Source organism: Podarcis gaigeae (assembly GCF_964106915.1).
Source record: "Podarcis gaigeae genome assembly, chromosome: 5".
Lineage (NCBI taxonomy): Eukaryota > Metazoa > Chordata > Lepidosauria > Squamata > Lacertidae > Podarcis > Podarcis gaigeae.
Window position 1 is genome coordinate 62,063,997 of NC_139681.1, and position 14,656 is coordinate 62,078,652.

Here is a 14,656-nt window from a genome sequence, read left to right on the forward strand (position 1 = left end):
TTTTGGTTTTTTCACTCAAGCACTAGTGCATGCTCAGAGGAAGTGGATGCATGATTATTCTGGCATGTGCAAAAATCAGAATTTGGTCCAGGTGATGAACTTGTCAAAATGTAGACTGATCAGAGGCACGTCAAATGCAATCTAGCTTTGATACATGTCAAAAAAAGGTTTCTATGAGATTTCTGCATATATAATCACATTGCATCAAATAGCAATGTAAGATAAGGTGGTCATCCTGCATTACGGAGACCATAAGCTAAAATTTATCTTTTGACTTTACCTAGCTATTTCAGATAGTATTGGGAAGGAGTATACTTTGGAAACCAGGCACAGGTTGTGTTATTTTGCTGACACATCCACAAAACTTAATCCGATTTCCATACTCGACTCACCTTGCCAGATCATGGCATAATTGAATGCAATTCAAGATACAGTCGTACCTTGGTTTTCAAACAGCTTAGTTACTGAATGTTTTGGCTTCCAAATGCCGCAAACCCAGAAGTGGCTATTCCGGTTTGCAAACTATTTTTGGAAGCCAAACAGTCCGATAGGGCTTCAGCGGCTTCTGATTGGCTGCAGGAGCTTCCAGCAGCCAATCAGAAGCTATGCTTTGGTTTCTGAATGTTTTGAAAGTTGAACGGACTTCCAGAATGGATTCTGTTCGACTTCCAAGGTACGACTGTATTTCCCTTTGTCAAGGGCACAATTGGCTTATTGTGAAATCAGAGGGCTCACTACCATGTCAGACAATAATCCTATATTCGGTAACACCTTCCTCCCAGATAATCAAAGTTCCTTGACTTTCTGTCAGCCACCTAGTTGTCCATGGTGCTATTAAAATATATTTGCTTACCTGAGTTTCTCCAGAGTCCAGTAATGGGTTGCTCCATTCTTCTGGTCCTGCACCTCCACTGCCACAATAGTCCTCGGGAAAGGACGTTTCTCGCGGTCTTTGGCAGCATCCGGAGGAAGCAGGTCTGGAGGTAGAGGTGAGTACAGGGTGTCTGTAAGGAGGACAAACTGAAATTGAACCTGGAAAGGAAAGGAAGGGAAAAGTCATTGTTGCTGGCTAGTACTTCCTCATGCACAGAGGTCACTACTCAGGGCACCCTCTTCTCTCACACCACATATAAATGATGATAGCAGGATCTTCGCTCAGACAAGAACCCTCAAAACTTACTTGTCTTTATCCAGGTCACTTGTAGTTGCAGCCAGCTGGTCTGTGGTCACTCCATTTCATATCTTAAATAATTTAATAACAGCAGCAACCACCACTGCCTTTCAACGCTTATACAAGGATACTTTTTTGCTAATGGACCTGGGTGAAAATACTCTGGTAAAATGCTGCTTTTTCTTATGATTCCTCCCCCTACCAAGTTTTTTTTAAAGAGTAACTGCTAGTCAAACAATGTAATATTTCTCTTAACTTCAAAGCCCTGTGTCCCTCCTGTCACTTATATGTTGGTAATTTCAATAACCATAAAAATTCCCTTGTGGGATCAAACAAAAGTCCATTTAATTAGTTTGGTTTTCAATCACAGCTAGATGCTTTTGGACATTCACAAATCTGGCATGGCCTTTTCCTGTTCTCCAGAGCATCTGGTAATCAGAGACATTATCGGTTTGTACACTGAAGTTCAATATAGCTGTAATGGCTAATGACAAATTAATCAGGGCCAGCCACACCATTGGGCAGGGGGATGCTACTTCCTCCAGTAGTAGATGTGGGGGAGTGCAGGGTGTTGAGGGTACAGTTGTATGTGCCCAGTTCCATCTGGAATACTATTTCATCTGAAGAAACAGTAACAGAATGCAGAATAGACAATGCCAATCACCATTTGTCACTATGACAGAACCTGCTCACCTTCTTCTTCAGCTCCACACTGATGGCATTGGCCTCCTTCAAGAAAATGGCATTGCCCCACAGCTGATCCCGAAGAGATGTAAACTGGTACCATTTCCACTTCCTGAAGGCCCAGAGCGCCTGCTCAAACTCTCGCTCTGTCCATTGTACTGGTGAGATAAACACTCCACATGGTCACTCTCTTCAAAGAGCAAGTTCTTGCTGACACCCCTTGATTATAGCTCACATTATCTTCTCCTCAAACAAACTGTCTACTGCAGGCTTCCTCAAACTCGGCCCTCCAGATGTTTTGAGACTACAATTCCCATCATCCCGGACCAGTGGTCCTGCTAGCTAGGGATCATGGGAGTTGTAGGCCAAAAACATCTGGAGGGCCGAGTTTGAAAAAGCCTGGTCTACTGCCCACTGGCAGGTGGGCAGAACAAAATCCTGGGTGCAGTGGCCTTTAGACAGATCCCCCAAACTCTTTTAATACCTTGGGATACATTCTAGAGTGCCGAGCTTGAAAAAATATACTCTAAGGACTGGTTTCAGCGAACCACATTCCCTAGCTAGTTACGGTAACTTCCCAGCAGCCCCCCTACAAAGGCTCCAAAGGAAACAAAAAGACATTATTGCAATGTGGTTGCTCAGCTTGTTTGCATGAGCCCAATTGGCATTTATTTTCATACCTACCTGAACCTCTAGTTCTGGGGCAGCTAGCACTGTATCCCCAAATATGTTGTGAACTACAACTCCCATAATCTCTGACTACTGGCTGTGCAGGCTGAGGCTGATGGGACTTGTAGGGTGGAATTCAACATTGTGCTGATGGAACCATCTCCCCTCTCCTCCCCCTGTACACTGTTCTGGGGTTCTGCTAACCGTCCTGAGTGGATTTTAGAGGAAGAGGGAAATGGGGAGAGGAGAGAGGGGAAAACCCCATTGCACTTCCACTAGAGCACCAGGTTGGCTGAATTCAGTGCCAAATCACCTGGAGAGCACTGGATTGGGCAAGACTGTTCTAGCTCATATTTGATTTCTTGGCTCTGCTCTGACTAAACTTGCTTCTGACTGAACAAGCACAATTTTTTTACAAGCACAGCTTTTTACACTATGCAATCACAATCATTCAACAACATGATAAAACAGCAATCCTAACAGAGCAGTCCACTAAACAATGCAGTATTTATATTTATTTAGTTCTTGGAACTGGGTACAGCCAGACTGTAGCAGACCCCTGTCCTGTACAGCCACTTCTAATCAGTGTACTGTAGACATTATTCAGCTTGATGAGCCAAAGGCCTGAGTCAGTATAAGCAGCTTATCTGGAATGTGTATGCCACATAATCAGGCTTCTATGTATGGGAATAGAGACCTAATCCCAGTGCTTTTTTGCTTAAAAAAAAAAAAGGTGCCAGTACTCACAATGAAGTTGTTACAGCAAGTGCCACACTCAAGTACCCTTGAGAACCCCCTGGAAAAAAGCACCGCCTAATCCTTTTCAATTTATTGCTTCCATATATTGAGTGAGCAGTTCAAAATAACAATATTTTGTTTGCATATAAGTAGCTGAATACAACTCACTGAATGATAGGTTTAATAGCTTTTTCTTTTCAATGATTTATTACCTTCATCCTCAGGTTCCTCCTCTTCCTCATTAGCCTCGGGATAATACCTTGAGTCCATCTGCTTCTGTAAAGCCTCCAGTTTACTCTCATAATCCTAAAAGAACAAACAGATGAGCAGTTAATAATCCTATTGCCTGAGTTTTGATATTATGTGCTGAGTCCAGGTAAAACCAATAAATTATTGCATTCCCTGATCAATACTTTCCATTTCCTTAGTAATCACCATTTCAGTTTAGTGGTTTGTGAAGTTTCCTGAGATACAGAATTATAAGAAACTATACCTACATAGATTATTCATAATCTTAATGTGGGACATTAGGTGGGGACTATTATGTGGAGTTCTTGACCTTTTACAAATGTGATTATATAAGAATCTGGCTTGCTGGGAGATGCAAATCCTAGTCATTGTTTCTCTTGCAATTTAGGTGGTATAGCGCAGGGGTGGGCAGATAGATTTTATGTAGATAAAGCAGGGATGTCTGACTTCCAGCTGTTTGATAATGGAAACAACAAAATGACCCCCCCTCTAAATTATACTGTAGAAATGGGGGGCGGCAGCATACACACAGACTAGGAATGGGTGTGTGTGAAAACTGTGAGCTCAATTCTCTCTAGTATTCAAAACAAATTCTTGAGCTCAGAATTCTTTAATTTAAGTAAACCTTTTTTGCACTTGGCTCCAGTTACTGCTTCTCAAGCACTACTAAAACGCATACACACAGTAGATCCTGCAAGCCTAAAGTCTGCCCTGCGCTATATAGTGTCACATCCTGGAAATGATTGTCTCCCCTACCAGTTACAGTGAAACTTGTCTGCTTTATGCTACTCTGGTAAAATGTACAAAAAGCAACCTGTTTATTACTTACAAGTCTTTGCTGCTCCAGAAGGTAATTGGCTTCTTCTCTTTCCTTCCGGTACTGATCTTCCAGTTCCTGAAGCCTACAGAGAAAAAGGAATGACAGAATGTCCAAGCAGTACTGAAAACTGCAGAGAACCTTTACATTTCCTATTACCCTGCCATGTTACCTTCTCCATATCCAACCCCTGCCCCCTCTCGTGTGTGTGTGAAGTTGCCTTGTACTGACTTAGACCATCGCCAGCTAGTCCAGTATTGTCTCCTCTGACTTCAGGATTCTTTGGCAGAGGCCTTTCCTATCACCTGCCAACTGGAGATGCAGGCATTGATTCTGGGACCTTCTCTGCATTCTCTGCATGCAATGCATGTACTGAGCTACCACCCTGTGATTTATGCATCCCTGTCAATAAGCTCTTCTGCATTCTTCCTTCCACTCACCTCTGTTCCATCTCCTGCTTCATGTCAATGCCTTGTTTCTCCAACAGCTCTCTTTGGGCAAAAGCCCAGTCCACTGGTTCAGCTGGGGTTTCTGCACATGGAGTTCGCTCCCGCTCCTGGCGTGCCTGCTCAGGGTGGTTAAATCGAAATACATGGCTCTTTCCCATGATTATGCGATTTCCTGAGCAGAGAGGGGATCATATTTACTAGAGGGGTTGAAATAGGATGGGATTCCAGAAACTGATCAACACATTGCTAAGATGATGAAATTATGTCCAACTGCAAAGCTTCTGTCCCATGTCATATACAACTCACCTGTCCCTAATGACTTCAACACAAACCATGCTCAACCACCAGTCCATTCGGGACAAAGAGGCCCTCTTTCAGAAAATTATTTCCATGAGCATTATTTTATCAGGGAGAACTTTCCAACCATAAGAGCTGTTTGGAAGTGGAATGGACTCATTCAGAAGGTAGTGGACTCTTCTTCATTGGAGATTTTTAAGCAGTGTTTGGATGGCCACCTGTCATCTCTAATTGAAATTCCTGTATTGCAGGGGGTTGGACTAGATGATGTTCAGGGTCCATTCCAACTGTACAATTCTGTGATTCTATGATTCCACAAGTCTATCCCGCCATGGTAGAGAGCTACCTGATTTTATGGAGTCTCTTACAACACTTTTCTCCTATTCCTGATTCCCTTCTACTGGAGAATGAACCTACCTGATCTTAAGATGCTGGGCTCTGTTACTTTCTTTCCATTGACATAGGTGTCTGCTCCCTCACAAGGTTCTAGAGTCACCACTGCTATGGAAAACGCACAAAGGGAATTGGGAGAGGACAGGGAATAAAACAATGTGTGAGAATTACAGAGAACAACCTTCCCCACAATCTTCTTACAAATACAATCAATAAGCTTGCTGAGAGGGGAACCAAAACCTCTGCATTAAACCTTGATGGGCAGCAACATACAGAAAGCAAGGCAATGCCTTCATTCTAAAAAACAATTTTTGTTAGAGATGATACCTTAGACGTGAAGGTATCTGTTCATAATAACACATCAAGATATGGCCCAGAGGCTCCAAAGGAGCTATAGGGATAAGGTTGGACAAAAATATTTGCTGCTTGAGGCAAAGGATAATATTATGCTCATTCCCCCATTACATATACAAATGCAGGCTGGACTAGTGGTTGAATCTTACTTTAACACTCAATGGGACAGTGTCCTCTAATGCTGGGAAGGGGAACCTGTGACTCGCCAGAAGATTTTGGACTCCAACTTCCATCAGCCTCAGTCACCATGGCCAATCAATTATTATGTGAGTTGTAGTCCAACAATGTCTGGAGAGCCACAGGTGCCCCATCATTGCTCTGTAGCAACCAAGGGCAACATATATGAAAAGCTAGAATGCGTTTTATTCAGTCTTGTGGCAGGACTGTTGTGATTATTGCTAAAAGCCTGCAGAGGTCAAACTGAGCTGATACAACCGAGAAGCAAAGAGACAGCACTTCCCAATGCAGCTACTTTCCAAAGTGCTCCATTTGAAAGGCAGGTAAGTGGCATTCTGCATACCCATTGGCAGTAATGGAGACAAATGAGTTAGAGAAGCTCAGTTCTAACTAGGTAGAAAAGGAAGCCCAAGAATCGTGAGGCTCTCTGTATGGGGATACCTTCACTGCCAGCCTTAGTGTCACTTCGGAATATGCAGTGCTCTTCTTTGATGAAGTGACCGCTGAGGACAATGTCCTGCCTCCTCTCAGCATCTTCTCGACCAACCCTGTTGGGGCAAAACACAGTTGCTGAGGTTTTCAAAACAGCAAAGCATTTTAGGTGCTTTCTGATTAATAACAGAGCTCCTTGGACCAACCCTATTAGGGTCCCAATGGACAGGAAAGCTAGAAGAATGCCTTTGCAGAAAGCATCAAACACACACCAAGTCTTGTTTAGCTGCAGTAGCCATTGGTTTGCTTCTAGTCACAATTCAAGATGCAGGTTATATAGAAAGCCTTAAGCAGGCTGGGCCAAGTCTACCTTAGTGAGCACCTTCTCTCAGATGAGGGCCTGTTGGGGATCTCACTTCTGCTCCATATCCATAAGGAGCAGGGCTGTTTTTGTAGTCTTGAAATGTTCTCTAGGCAATGACTCAGGCCCTAGTCCAGATCTCCTTACACAAAAAGGTACTTAAGAATGAGCCCTTTACCAAAATGTGGGTGAGGTTCAAATACACATCCCACTGAAAGCAAATCTAGGCAGTATTTGCATTCAGATGCTTGTGTGATTTACACTCATAGTTACTGTTCCAGCAAATTATATGTATATGGACTGAGGAAGCCTGCTTCCACACATGGATCTCCTTAGTCTAGCCTTCCCTAACCAGGTGCCCTCCAGATGTTTCAGGCTACAACTATCATCAGCCCTAACTGGTACATAGTCCAAAGTATCTGGAGGGCATCAGGCTGGAAGGTTGCCTTAGCTGAATGCATGTATGAAAGAAGAACTTAATCTCTGAAATCCTTTTAGCTTTGCCACTTTCTGGCTCCTAAATAGTTGGATGGTTTTGGATAATCCATCCTTTCGTTGTACATTTTTGTCATTGTATTTTTGTATTTTTTTTGCTCTTTTCCCTCTTCTTCACTGCTAGATATGCATGCACAGACTTGGAGAGTAACTAAGTGTGTTTTACTACTTTTAGTATTTGTTAATGTTTTGTGCTGTACACTGCCTAGTGGGGGTTTTCTTTAGTTGGAAAGGCAATGTAGAGATGTTATAAATAACCATGCAGACATACAAAAAGGTAAGATGTGCCAAATTCAGTCTGTGACATCTCCAGTTGACATTTGAATGTAAACTGCTGGTGAAAATCACATCAATGTCCATCTTCTCTGTTAATCCTGGCAAAGTTGTAATTGTTACTATCATTATTACCTGGTTATTCCATCTTTAATGTAATACAGAAGGCACTCGGACATGAGTGGGTCCTCATTTAGGTTGACCAGATGTGGTGTCTAAGAGAGAGAAGAGAGAGGTAGAGCAGGAGAGAGAGATTAACACCCTTTTCTTTCACAGGCCAAGGCCTAGCCTTGCTCTTCTGACAAGTCTGCCCTTTTTCAGAGTGACCTAAATGTGCCACAGCATTAATAGCCCAAGATGTTTTGCTGCCCGAGGAAGGCAAATCCCACCCCACACACATATTCCACATATGTGTGGGGGGCTGATGAATCTTACCTGAGCACAGGTTAATAGACAGTGCCTGCCACCAAATTTAAGGGGAACAGGCTAGTTCAGCGGGTACGGGGTAGTCCCCGCCAAGGCCGTCTTGGCCTGCCGCCACTAGCGCCATGCCCCCGCCCCCACTGCTCACCCTTCCCAACCACTCACTGCTTACCTGTGCTACTCACCCTTGCCCCCCCCTTCCCACTCACCCTCCCACCCAACTCTCATCTGGCACTCTGGCGATCGTCAACAGTCACAACATGGTGATGAACCAGAAGCCGCTTTGGTGCGACTCTGCTGACAATCGCCAGAGTGAGTGTCTTTTGCTCAGGCACTAATGCCAGAGCTACAGACCAAAAAAACCAGGACATTCCAGGATAGAAACAGAAGCCAGGACTGACTTTAAAATGGAACAGTTGGCAGGTCTGCTTGTGGCACCTTAAAGACTTAACACATTAAGATTCACTTCATCAGTATGATCCAATGGGTGACATATGGGGACTCCTCCAATCACAACGTAGAACCTTTTCAGGCTGAGGGGTGCATGGAAAGTTGTTGGGGTCTATGTCCCAGCAGTGGCAGGGGCCAGATCCATACACCCTTTACACACACTCACAGACATACCTCCCATGAAAACATAGCCATATTTTAAATTCTCAGTAACTCAGTTCATGTTTCACCTTCCATTTTCCTCACTTACTTGATTTATAAAGTTTATAAAAGAGGGAAAGTTCTGCTACCTCCATTTTCAGTGCAAAAAGCAGGACGAACTTGCTAATCCCTGCAAAATCATTCAATTAACATCAATGTATAACCAAACTGCAAGCCCCACCTTAATTACTCAAGGCCTCAAACTTCAATACGCATTTACATTCCAAAAATATTATGTATGCAGTCACAAAAAACACTGGCACTTTTCATATTTGCAAGGGCCAGAAGTCCACCTCTTTCAGACCCTCCAAGTGTCCCTATTTCCTAGGGACGTCCCTGATTTAGAGAAGCTGTCCCAGTTTCTGATTCAATCCCAGAATGTCCCACTTTTCCTTATGATGTCCCTATTTTCATTGGAGAAATGTTAGAGGATATGGAGTTATCTGACCCCAGAGCCATCTGAGCCACCTTCCTGCAAAGGGAAAGGTTTTTTTAATGTTTAATGCTTTATTATGTTTTTATATGTGTTGGAAGCTGCACAGAGTGGCTGTAGCAACCCAGTAAGATGTGTGGGGTATAAATAGTAAAATTTTCATTATGGAATGAGACGTCCCTATTTTCACTGAAGAAATGTTGGAGGGTATGCTCTCTAAGGCTTTTTCACTTCTGCTTGAGATTCTTGTCTCACTCTGCCACGTGCAAGGTCCTCATTTTGGGGTTCAACAGATCAACATTATGTTAGATCAAATGACTTACAGAACATTACTGCCATTGCCATCATGGAATCCCTTCTTGGAAAGATATTAGCATTGCAAATATCACAGCAATCTGAACACCATGCAAAGTGGACCAGATACCATTTACTCATGCAAGGATTGGAATCCCACAAATAGCAAACATGCGTCCAATAAGTTTTCCACTTGTCCTGTGCTTCAACCCCAGAAAACCTGCTCTTTAACACTAAATTGGGGGGGGGGGGGAGGCTGAAAACTCAGCTGCCATTTGTTCCAATTTAGCACTAAACCATGGGTTTTCCAGGGAGGAAGCAGATGGGCAAATGGAAGTGTGGATGAACCCCAAGTTTCAACAACTCTTCTCAGTATGAAATTATCATCTTCACTGAAAAGCTGTACCTATGCACTTTAAACACTGATCAATCAGTCAGAAGTAAGGCAGTGAAATGATTACAATCAGTTGATTGACAGCCCTGCTTATAAGTATGAGCAGTTACTGGAGCAGGCACGCAGATGCAACCGCCATGGCTGAGCTCTGTTCTCCTACCTCTAAGCAATCAACACCTGAGGCCTCTCTGGAGAGATGAGGCAGTATGATGCAGAGCTCTCTCCACTACTGAATTAGGCACCATGTAACGTAACATACTTTGCTTGTGACATGGGGCAGAGTCATGGGTGAACAAACAAGCTTATTACATCACCCTTTGTAATGATTTCAATTATGTAATTCATAGAAAACATGCTGAATGTTGCTGTGCCTTCCTTCTCCCTGAACTACTTCTAGTCACCGTGTACAGAATTCAGAATGTTTTCTTGGCACCAGACAGTACAAACCAATTGTCTAAAAAGGAATCACACAAATCACTCCAATACAACCCCTTAACAAGACCAACCTTCTTGGGGGAAAACACCCCTACACTCTCCAGGAAAACATCCTGGGGTTTAACTGGGGGTTTAACTGGGGGTGGCTACGTGACAAAGGAAGAAAGAAAAGAAAAAATTCAAATGTGCAATATGTCAAAATAAATCATTATCACAAACATATGAATCAAAGTGTTCTACTATAAACTGTTCTAGTAATCATATATAAATTTTGAGAAATGAAATAAAGACCTAAGGAACTAACATTCATGTTCCTTGCTAGAGTATTGAGTTCCCCACTCCTTGCTACCTTCTGAAATATGTTGTGATATTGGACCTGTAATAATTTCACACATACCCAGAAGAACAGGGGTTGATAAACTGTATTAGAATCAGGACAAGGCTTCTTTTGGCTCTGCCTGAGCATAACTAATATGATGTAAGAAAACTAGTTCTGGGCAGTTGGGTTATAGGGTTGTACAACACCATTAGTTCTACTTCTTGCCTCCCTATGCTGTTGGGTGGGGAAAGTGCTATCAAACAGTCCTCTTTTCGTGTTCACTGTACTGAAGAAAAATACCTTTAACATATCTATGTGTTTTAATAGCAAGAGACTTGGATTTAAAATATCAATGAAGAGAGAATATGCATTCATAGAGTTCTTGGTCCTCCAGCAACTAGAGTGGACTGTTAGTGGGGATTAGACACATGCATAGAAGATGGGTCTATCAATGACTATTAACCATGAAGGCTAAATGGGACCCTCATGTTTGGAGGCAAGATGCCACTGACAACTGGTTGCTGAATATCTGTTATGCTCTTCTTGTGGGCTCCCTTGTGCCATCTTGTTGGCCACTGAGTAGATGGATCTCTTCTTATGTTCTTATGAATAAGGGAGTACCCCCAAGCGTAACTACTCATCAGGACAGGCCTAATTCTGTTTCTTTCAAGCAGCCCAATGGAAAAAGAAACAAGCTACTGCTGGATCTTCTAAAAGAAATTTAATATGGGCTATTGCTAGATGAGTACTAATTGTGTAGCAGCAGCAGCAAACAGCAGCAACAGCAGACCATTCAGAAAGGGGAAAAACATTCATTCAAAATGCCAATGAAAACATCTATGCATCACCAAAGTCTCAGGTGGAGTTTTGTCTCTATATTTAATTGAGATATATATATATTTCGCCATTAGCAGATATCAAAATGCAATTGAGCATAGTGGAAGAGGCAGAAAAACCATCCTACCTTTTTAGGTGAAAATACTCCCAGTGTACCACCATCTTCTCTCATAGCCACTCCCATTTCTGCAAGCAAAGCTTCCCTGGAAAATACCAAAAGATGCAACTAGAACTTAAACAACTCTGCCAAGGCCTGGATCTTGTAGCATTCAGAAAGAGACTGCACCATGCTCTCTAAATAAAACTGATGGTAACAGACGTAAATCATTAAAATGCTGGTCTTGGGGAAGTATTGATGCTGGGGAAGGATAAACAAGGGTGAATGGAAAAGTAGCAAAGGTAAATGTTGACAGCAGGCTCTGAGGCACAGAAAGAGCCATGCTTTTAGAGGAAACATGTGATGAAATGAAAGATGAGCCCTCTTCACTTGGCTTTCTACTGAACTTGATGGGGCGGGGAGAGATTTCTTGCACTCCAACATGCACCATGCGTTTTTCAAAAAGTAACATATGAAATGGTTCTTCCTGGTCCAACAATTCTCAGCCTCTCAGGATCTCTAGTCATCATAAATGGGGAGTCTATGAGCTGAAACAGCCTCCATGTGGCAATTGCTCCTCATGATGACTTTAACAGGTGGCTCTCTGCCAATACATGGAGTGTTTCTCTGTTATACTGAGGCCATACTGTGATGAAACAGAATGTCAAGCTACATAGACTCAGGTGTGAACTTTTATATGAATATAGCCCTCATAACTTGACTCCTACCTCTCCATTCGAATTGCTTCTGTCCTGCGCAGCTTTTCTTCCCATGTTTCATTCAGCTCAGCAATGATCTTCTCAGTTTCCTGCAGTGGGAAAGTTGAACATAAAACATTGAACTAGGAATATATTGCCTGCAATGCATTATGCGGAGCTTATCAACCTTTCTCTAGGACAGGGATGGTAAATCTGTGGCCCTCCAGTTTTGCTGAACTAAAACTCCCATCATCCCCAATCAATGGCCATGCTGGCTGGGATTGATGGGAGCTGGAGTCCAACAACTTCTGGAGGGCTTCAGATTCCCTGTCCAGGGTGCAACAATCAGAACAACTTTATTCCACTACTGGAATATGCACAGTGCACATTCACATTTGACCTGATCATAGGTAACAGGTGGCTTCAGATTCTTTCCAACATTATCTGAACAAAGTTATAATATTTAAAGGCAACACTGGAGACTAACAATTTTTGTCTCTGCTATGGTCTCTTTCTACCAAGTTTCCCACCATCAGTATCTCTGTAGTACAAATATGGCATGCATGATCTTGGCTCTTACCTTCAGTCTCTCAATGGCTTCTTCACTACCTGGAGCAAACATGATGCGTTCGTGGAGACTGGAGACCGAAGCAGCTCGGCTGGACAAGGCTGAGAGTGAGGAGGACGGGCTCATTCCTACCAAGGCATTGGTCACTGTGGAGAGATTGTCATGGCGTTGACTCATATCTGCCACTCTACGATTATCATTATTGTTCTGAAAGTCGGACATGTCTAAGGGGTTCGGGAGGGGAGAAAGAAGAGGGAAAGACACAAAGACAAGAAGGAAGGAAAAGATAGAGAAAAGAAATGCAGTTGGGAAATAGCAACATGATGCAATGAGGAGAAAGGTAGAAATTCAACGAAGAGATACACAGACAATAATGTGGGTATAGGTGCCAGGGCAGGAGCCTAACATCAGCTTATATTAAGTCTCACTTTGCTCATGCCTGTGCCTTGGGGGAAATGGACAGCTTACTGAAGATCTTGTCTACAACCACTGTGGACCCCTTCTCCTCTAGCATCATAGGCAGGGGATAGAAAAATTCCTGGATAACATGTCCATTAAGGCCATGCAGGAGAAGATTTCAGGACTGATGGGATCTGGAGTTTAACAACATCTGGAAGGCCATGGGATCCCCACCCCTGCAACACATGTTCTAGATATGTAATATAGACATCTGCTCTCAGATAAAGGTTGGATCTTTGGCTGGTGTCAAATGCTCCAAAGCTTCCTGTCATTCCATATCTGTTGCATCATTACTATTGATAAAAGGCAGAAAAGGCCCCAGAATGAAGAGCATAGAATAAATAAACTTTGTGGGTCTAACAGGAAAATTCAAACACTGTTGAAACAGGTAATATTAGTATCAGCGTTTTTTACATCCAAGGGTATTGCATGTTAACAACACATTAGTTTTATGAGGTTCATGTCCAAACTAAAACAAATAAATGTTTCCAGCAAAAGTTTAGTGTTTTAATAGTTAGTGTTAGCATAATATTAATGAGCCCAAGAGCTTGAATTTAGAACCAAGTGTTCAACTTTCCATCTGTTTGTGAAGGTCAGAATGGAAGTGTTGCTTGAAAAAGAAGGACCATAGGCACGGCATCTTCCCTATATGGATCAAGATAGTCATTGAGTATCAGCCATTTCGGTCAAAACTCAAAGGAAAAAGGGAAAGTAGGAGGTTAGCTGTTGGGAATTCCCAAGGTATTTCTTGTTCATTCATGTAGATCAGGATAAGATGGCTGCTGTTTCAGTTTCTTTGGCATCATCCAAGATTAGGACAAAAGCTATGCATATTCAGAGACTCTGAAATGAGTGGCCTTCCTGCTCAAAGAAGTCCCCTTCTAAATTTTACCTTTTCACTGCATTTTAACAAGGAATAGGAAACTGAAAGAGTCCAGGGCATGCATCTTTGTAATGCCAAAAAGGCCAAACATACATGAGATGCATGAAATCCAGGAGAAGACCCTGAGAGTTTTACATGATGTAAATCTAATTTTCTGTTTCCCTAAACATTATAAACAACAATAACCAGGAACACCTCTCTCCGACTGTCCTGGTAAACCTTTTTGCAGCAATGGATAACACACTGGCCTTGTAATACAGTTGCCCTCTCCTCTGCAGCTAAATTATTCAGCCTCTGTTCAGAGGCCTAGCTAGCAGAAGCCTAGGCACGGTTTTGGGAGCGGAGTGCCATCCTGCTGGTCATGATCTGTTGCGTCCTTCTCAGGCACTCTCCAGCAGGATGAAGCCAAAGGAGAAGGCAACAGCTCAGGCGTCCTGCGAGCCCTGAGCTGATCAAAAAAGGAGCGTGGGGTTGGCGCTTGCCTGTTGCCTCCTTCTCAGAGGCCCTCCACCTGGAGCCTGGAGGGCACCTGAGAAGGGTGAAACAGCTCAGGCATCCTGCAAGCTCAGAAGCAACGCTGCCCCTCTCCAAGGCTGTGAGCCGGCC

At 43.0% G+C, this 14,656-nt stretch overlaps 1 protein-coding gene across 20 annotated transcripts in view; it reads right to left on the reverse strand.

Moving 5' to 3' along the window:
- The window catches only part of KIF1A (kinesin family member 1A), a 111,688-nt gene that overhangs the window by 49,961 nt on the left and 47,071 nt on the right, over positions 1 to 14,656 (reverse strand). For 10 of the 20 annotated variants that reach the window (XM_083741764.1, XM_083741753.1, XM_083741752.1 and 7 more), the window contains 11 exons: positions 12,721 to 12,854; positions 12,171 to 12,250; positions 11,473 to 11,548; positions 7,695 to 7,774; positions 6,440 to 6,546; positions 5,492 to 5,572; positions 4,769 to 4,949; positions 4,341 to 4,413; positions 3,475 to 3,568; positions 1,865 to 2,013; positions 854 to 1,032 (listed from right to left, as the gene is read on the reverse strand). In XM_083741764.1, coding sequence (XP_083597890.1) covers positions 854 to 1,032; positions 1,865 to 2,013; positions 3,475 to 3,568; positions 4,341 to 4,413; positions 4,769 to 4,949; positions 5,492 to 5,572; positions 6,440 to 6,546; positions 7,695 to 7,774; positions 11,473 to 11,548; positions 12,171 to 12,250; positions 12,721 to 12,854 — 1,234 coding nt within the window. Of the gene's footprint in view, positions 1 to 853; positions 1,033 to 1,864; positions 2,014 to 3,474; positions 3,569 to 4,340; positions 4,414 to 4,768; positions 4,950 to 5,491; positions 5,573 to 6,439; positions 6,547 to 7,694; positions 7,775 to 11,472; positions 11,549 to 12,170; positions 12,251 to 12,720; positions 12,933 to 14,656 lie in introns of all 20 variants that reach the window. The other 10 variants (XM_083741762.1, XM_083741760.1, XM_083741761.1 and 7 more) reach the window with 1 other exon arrangement.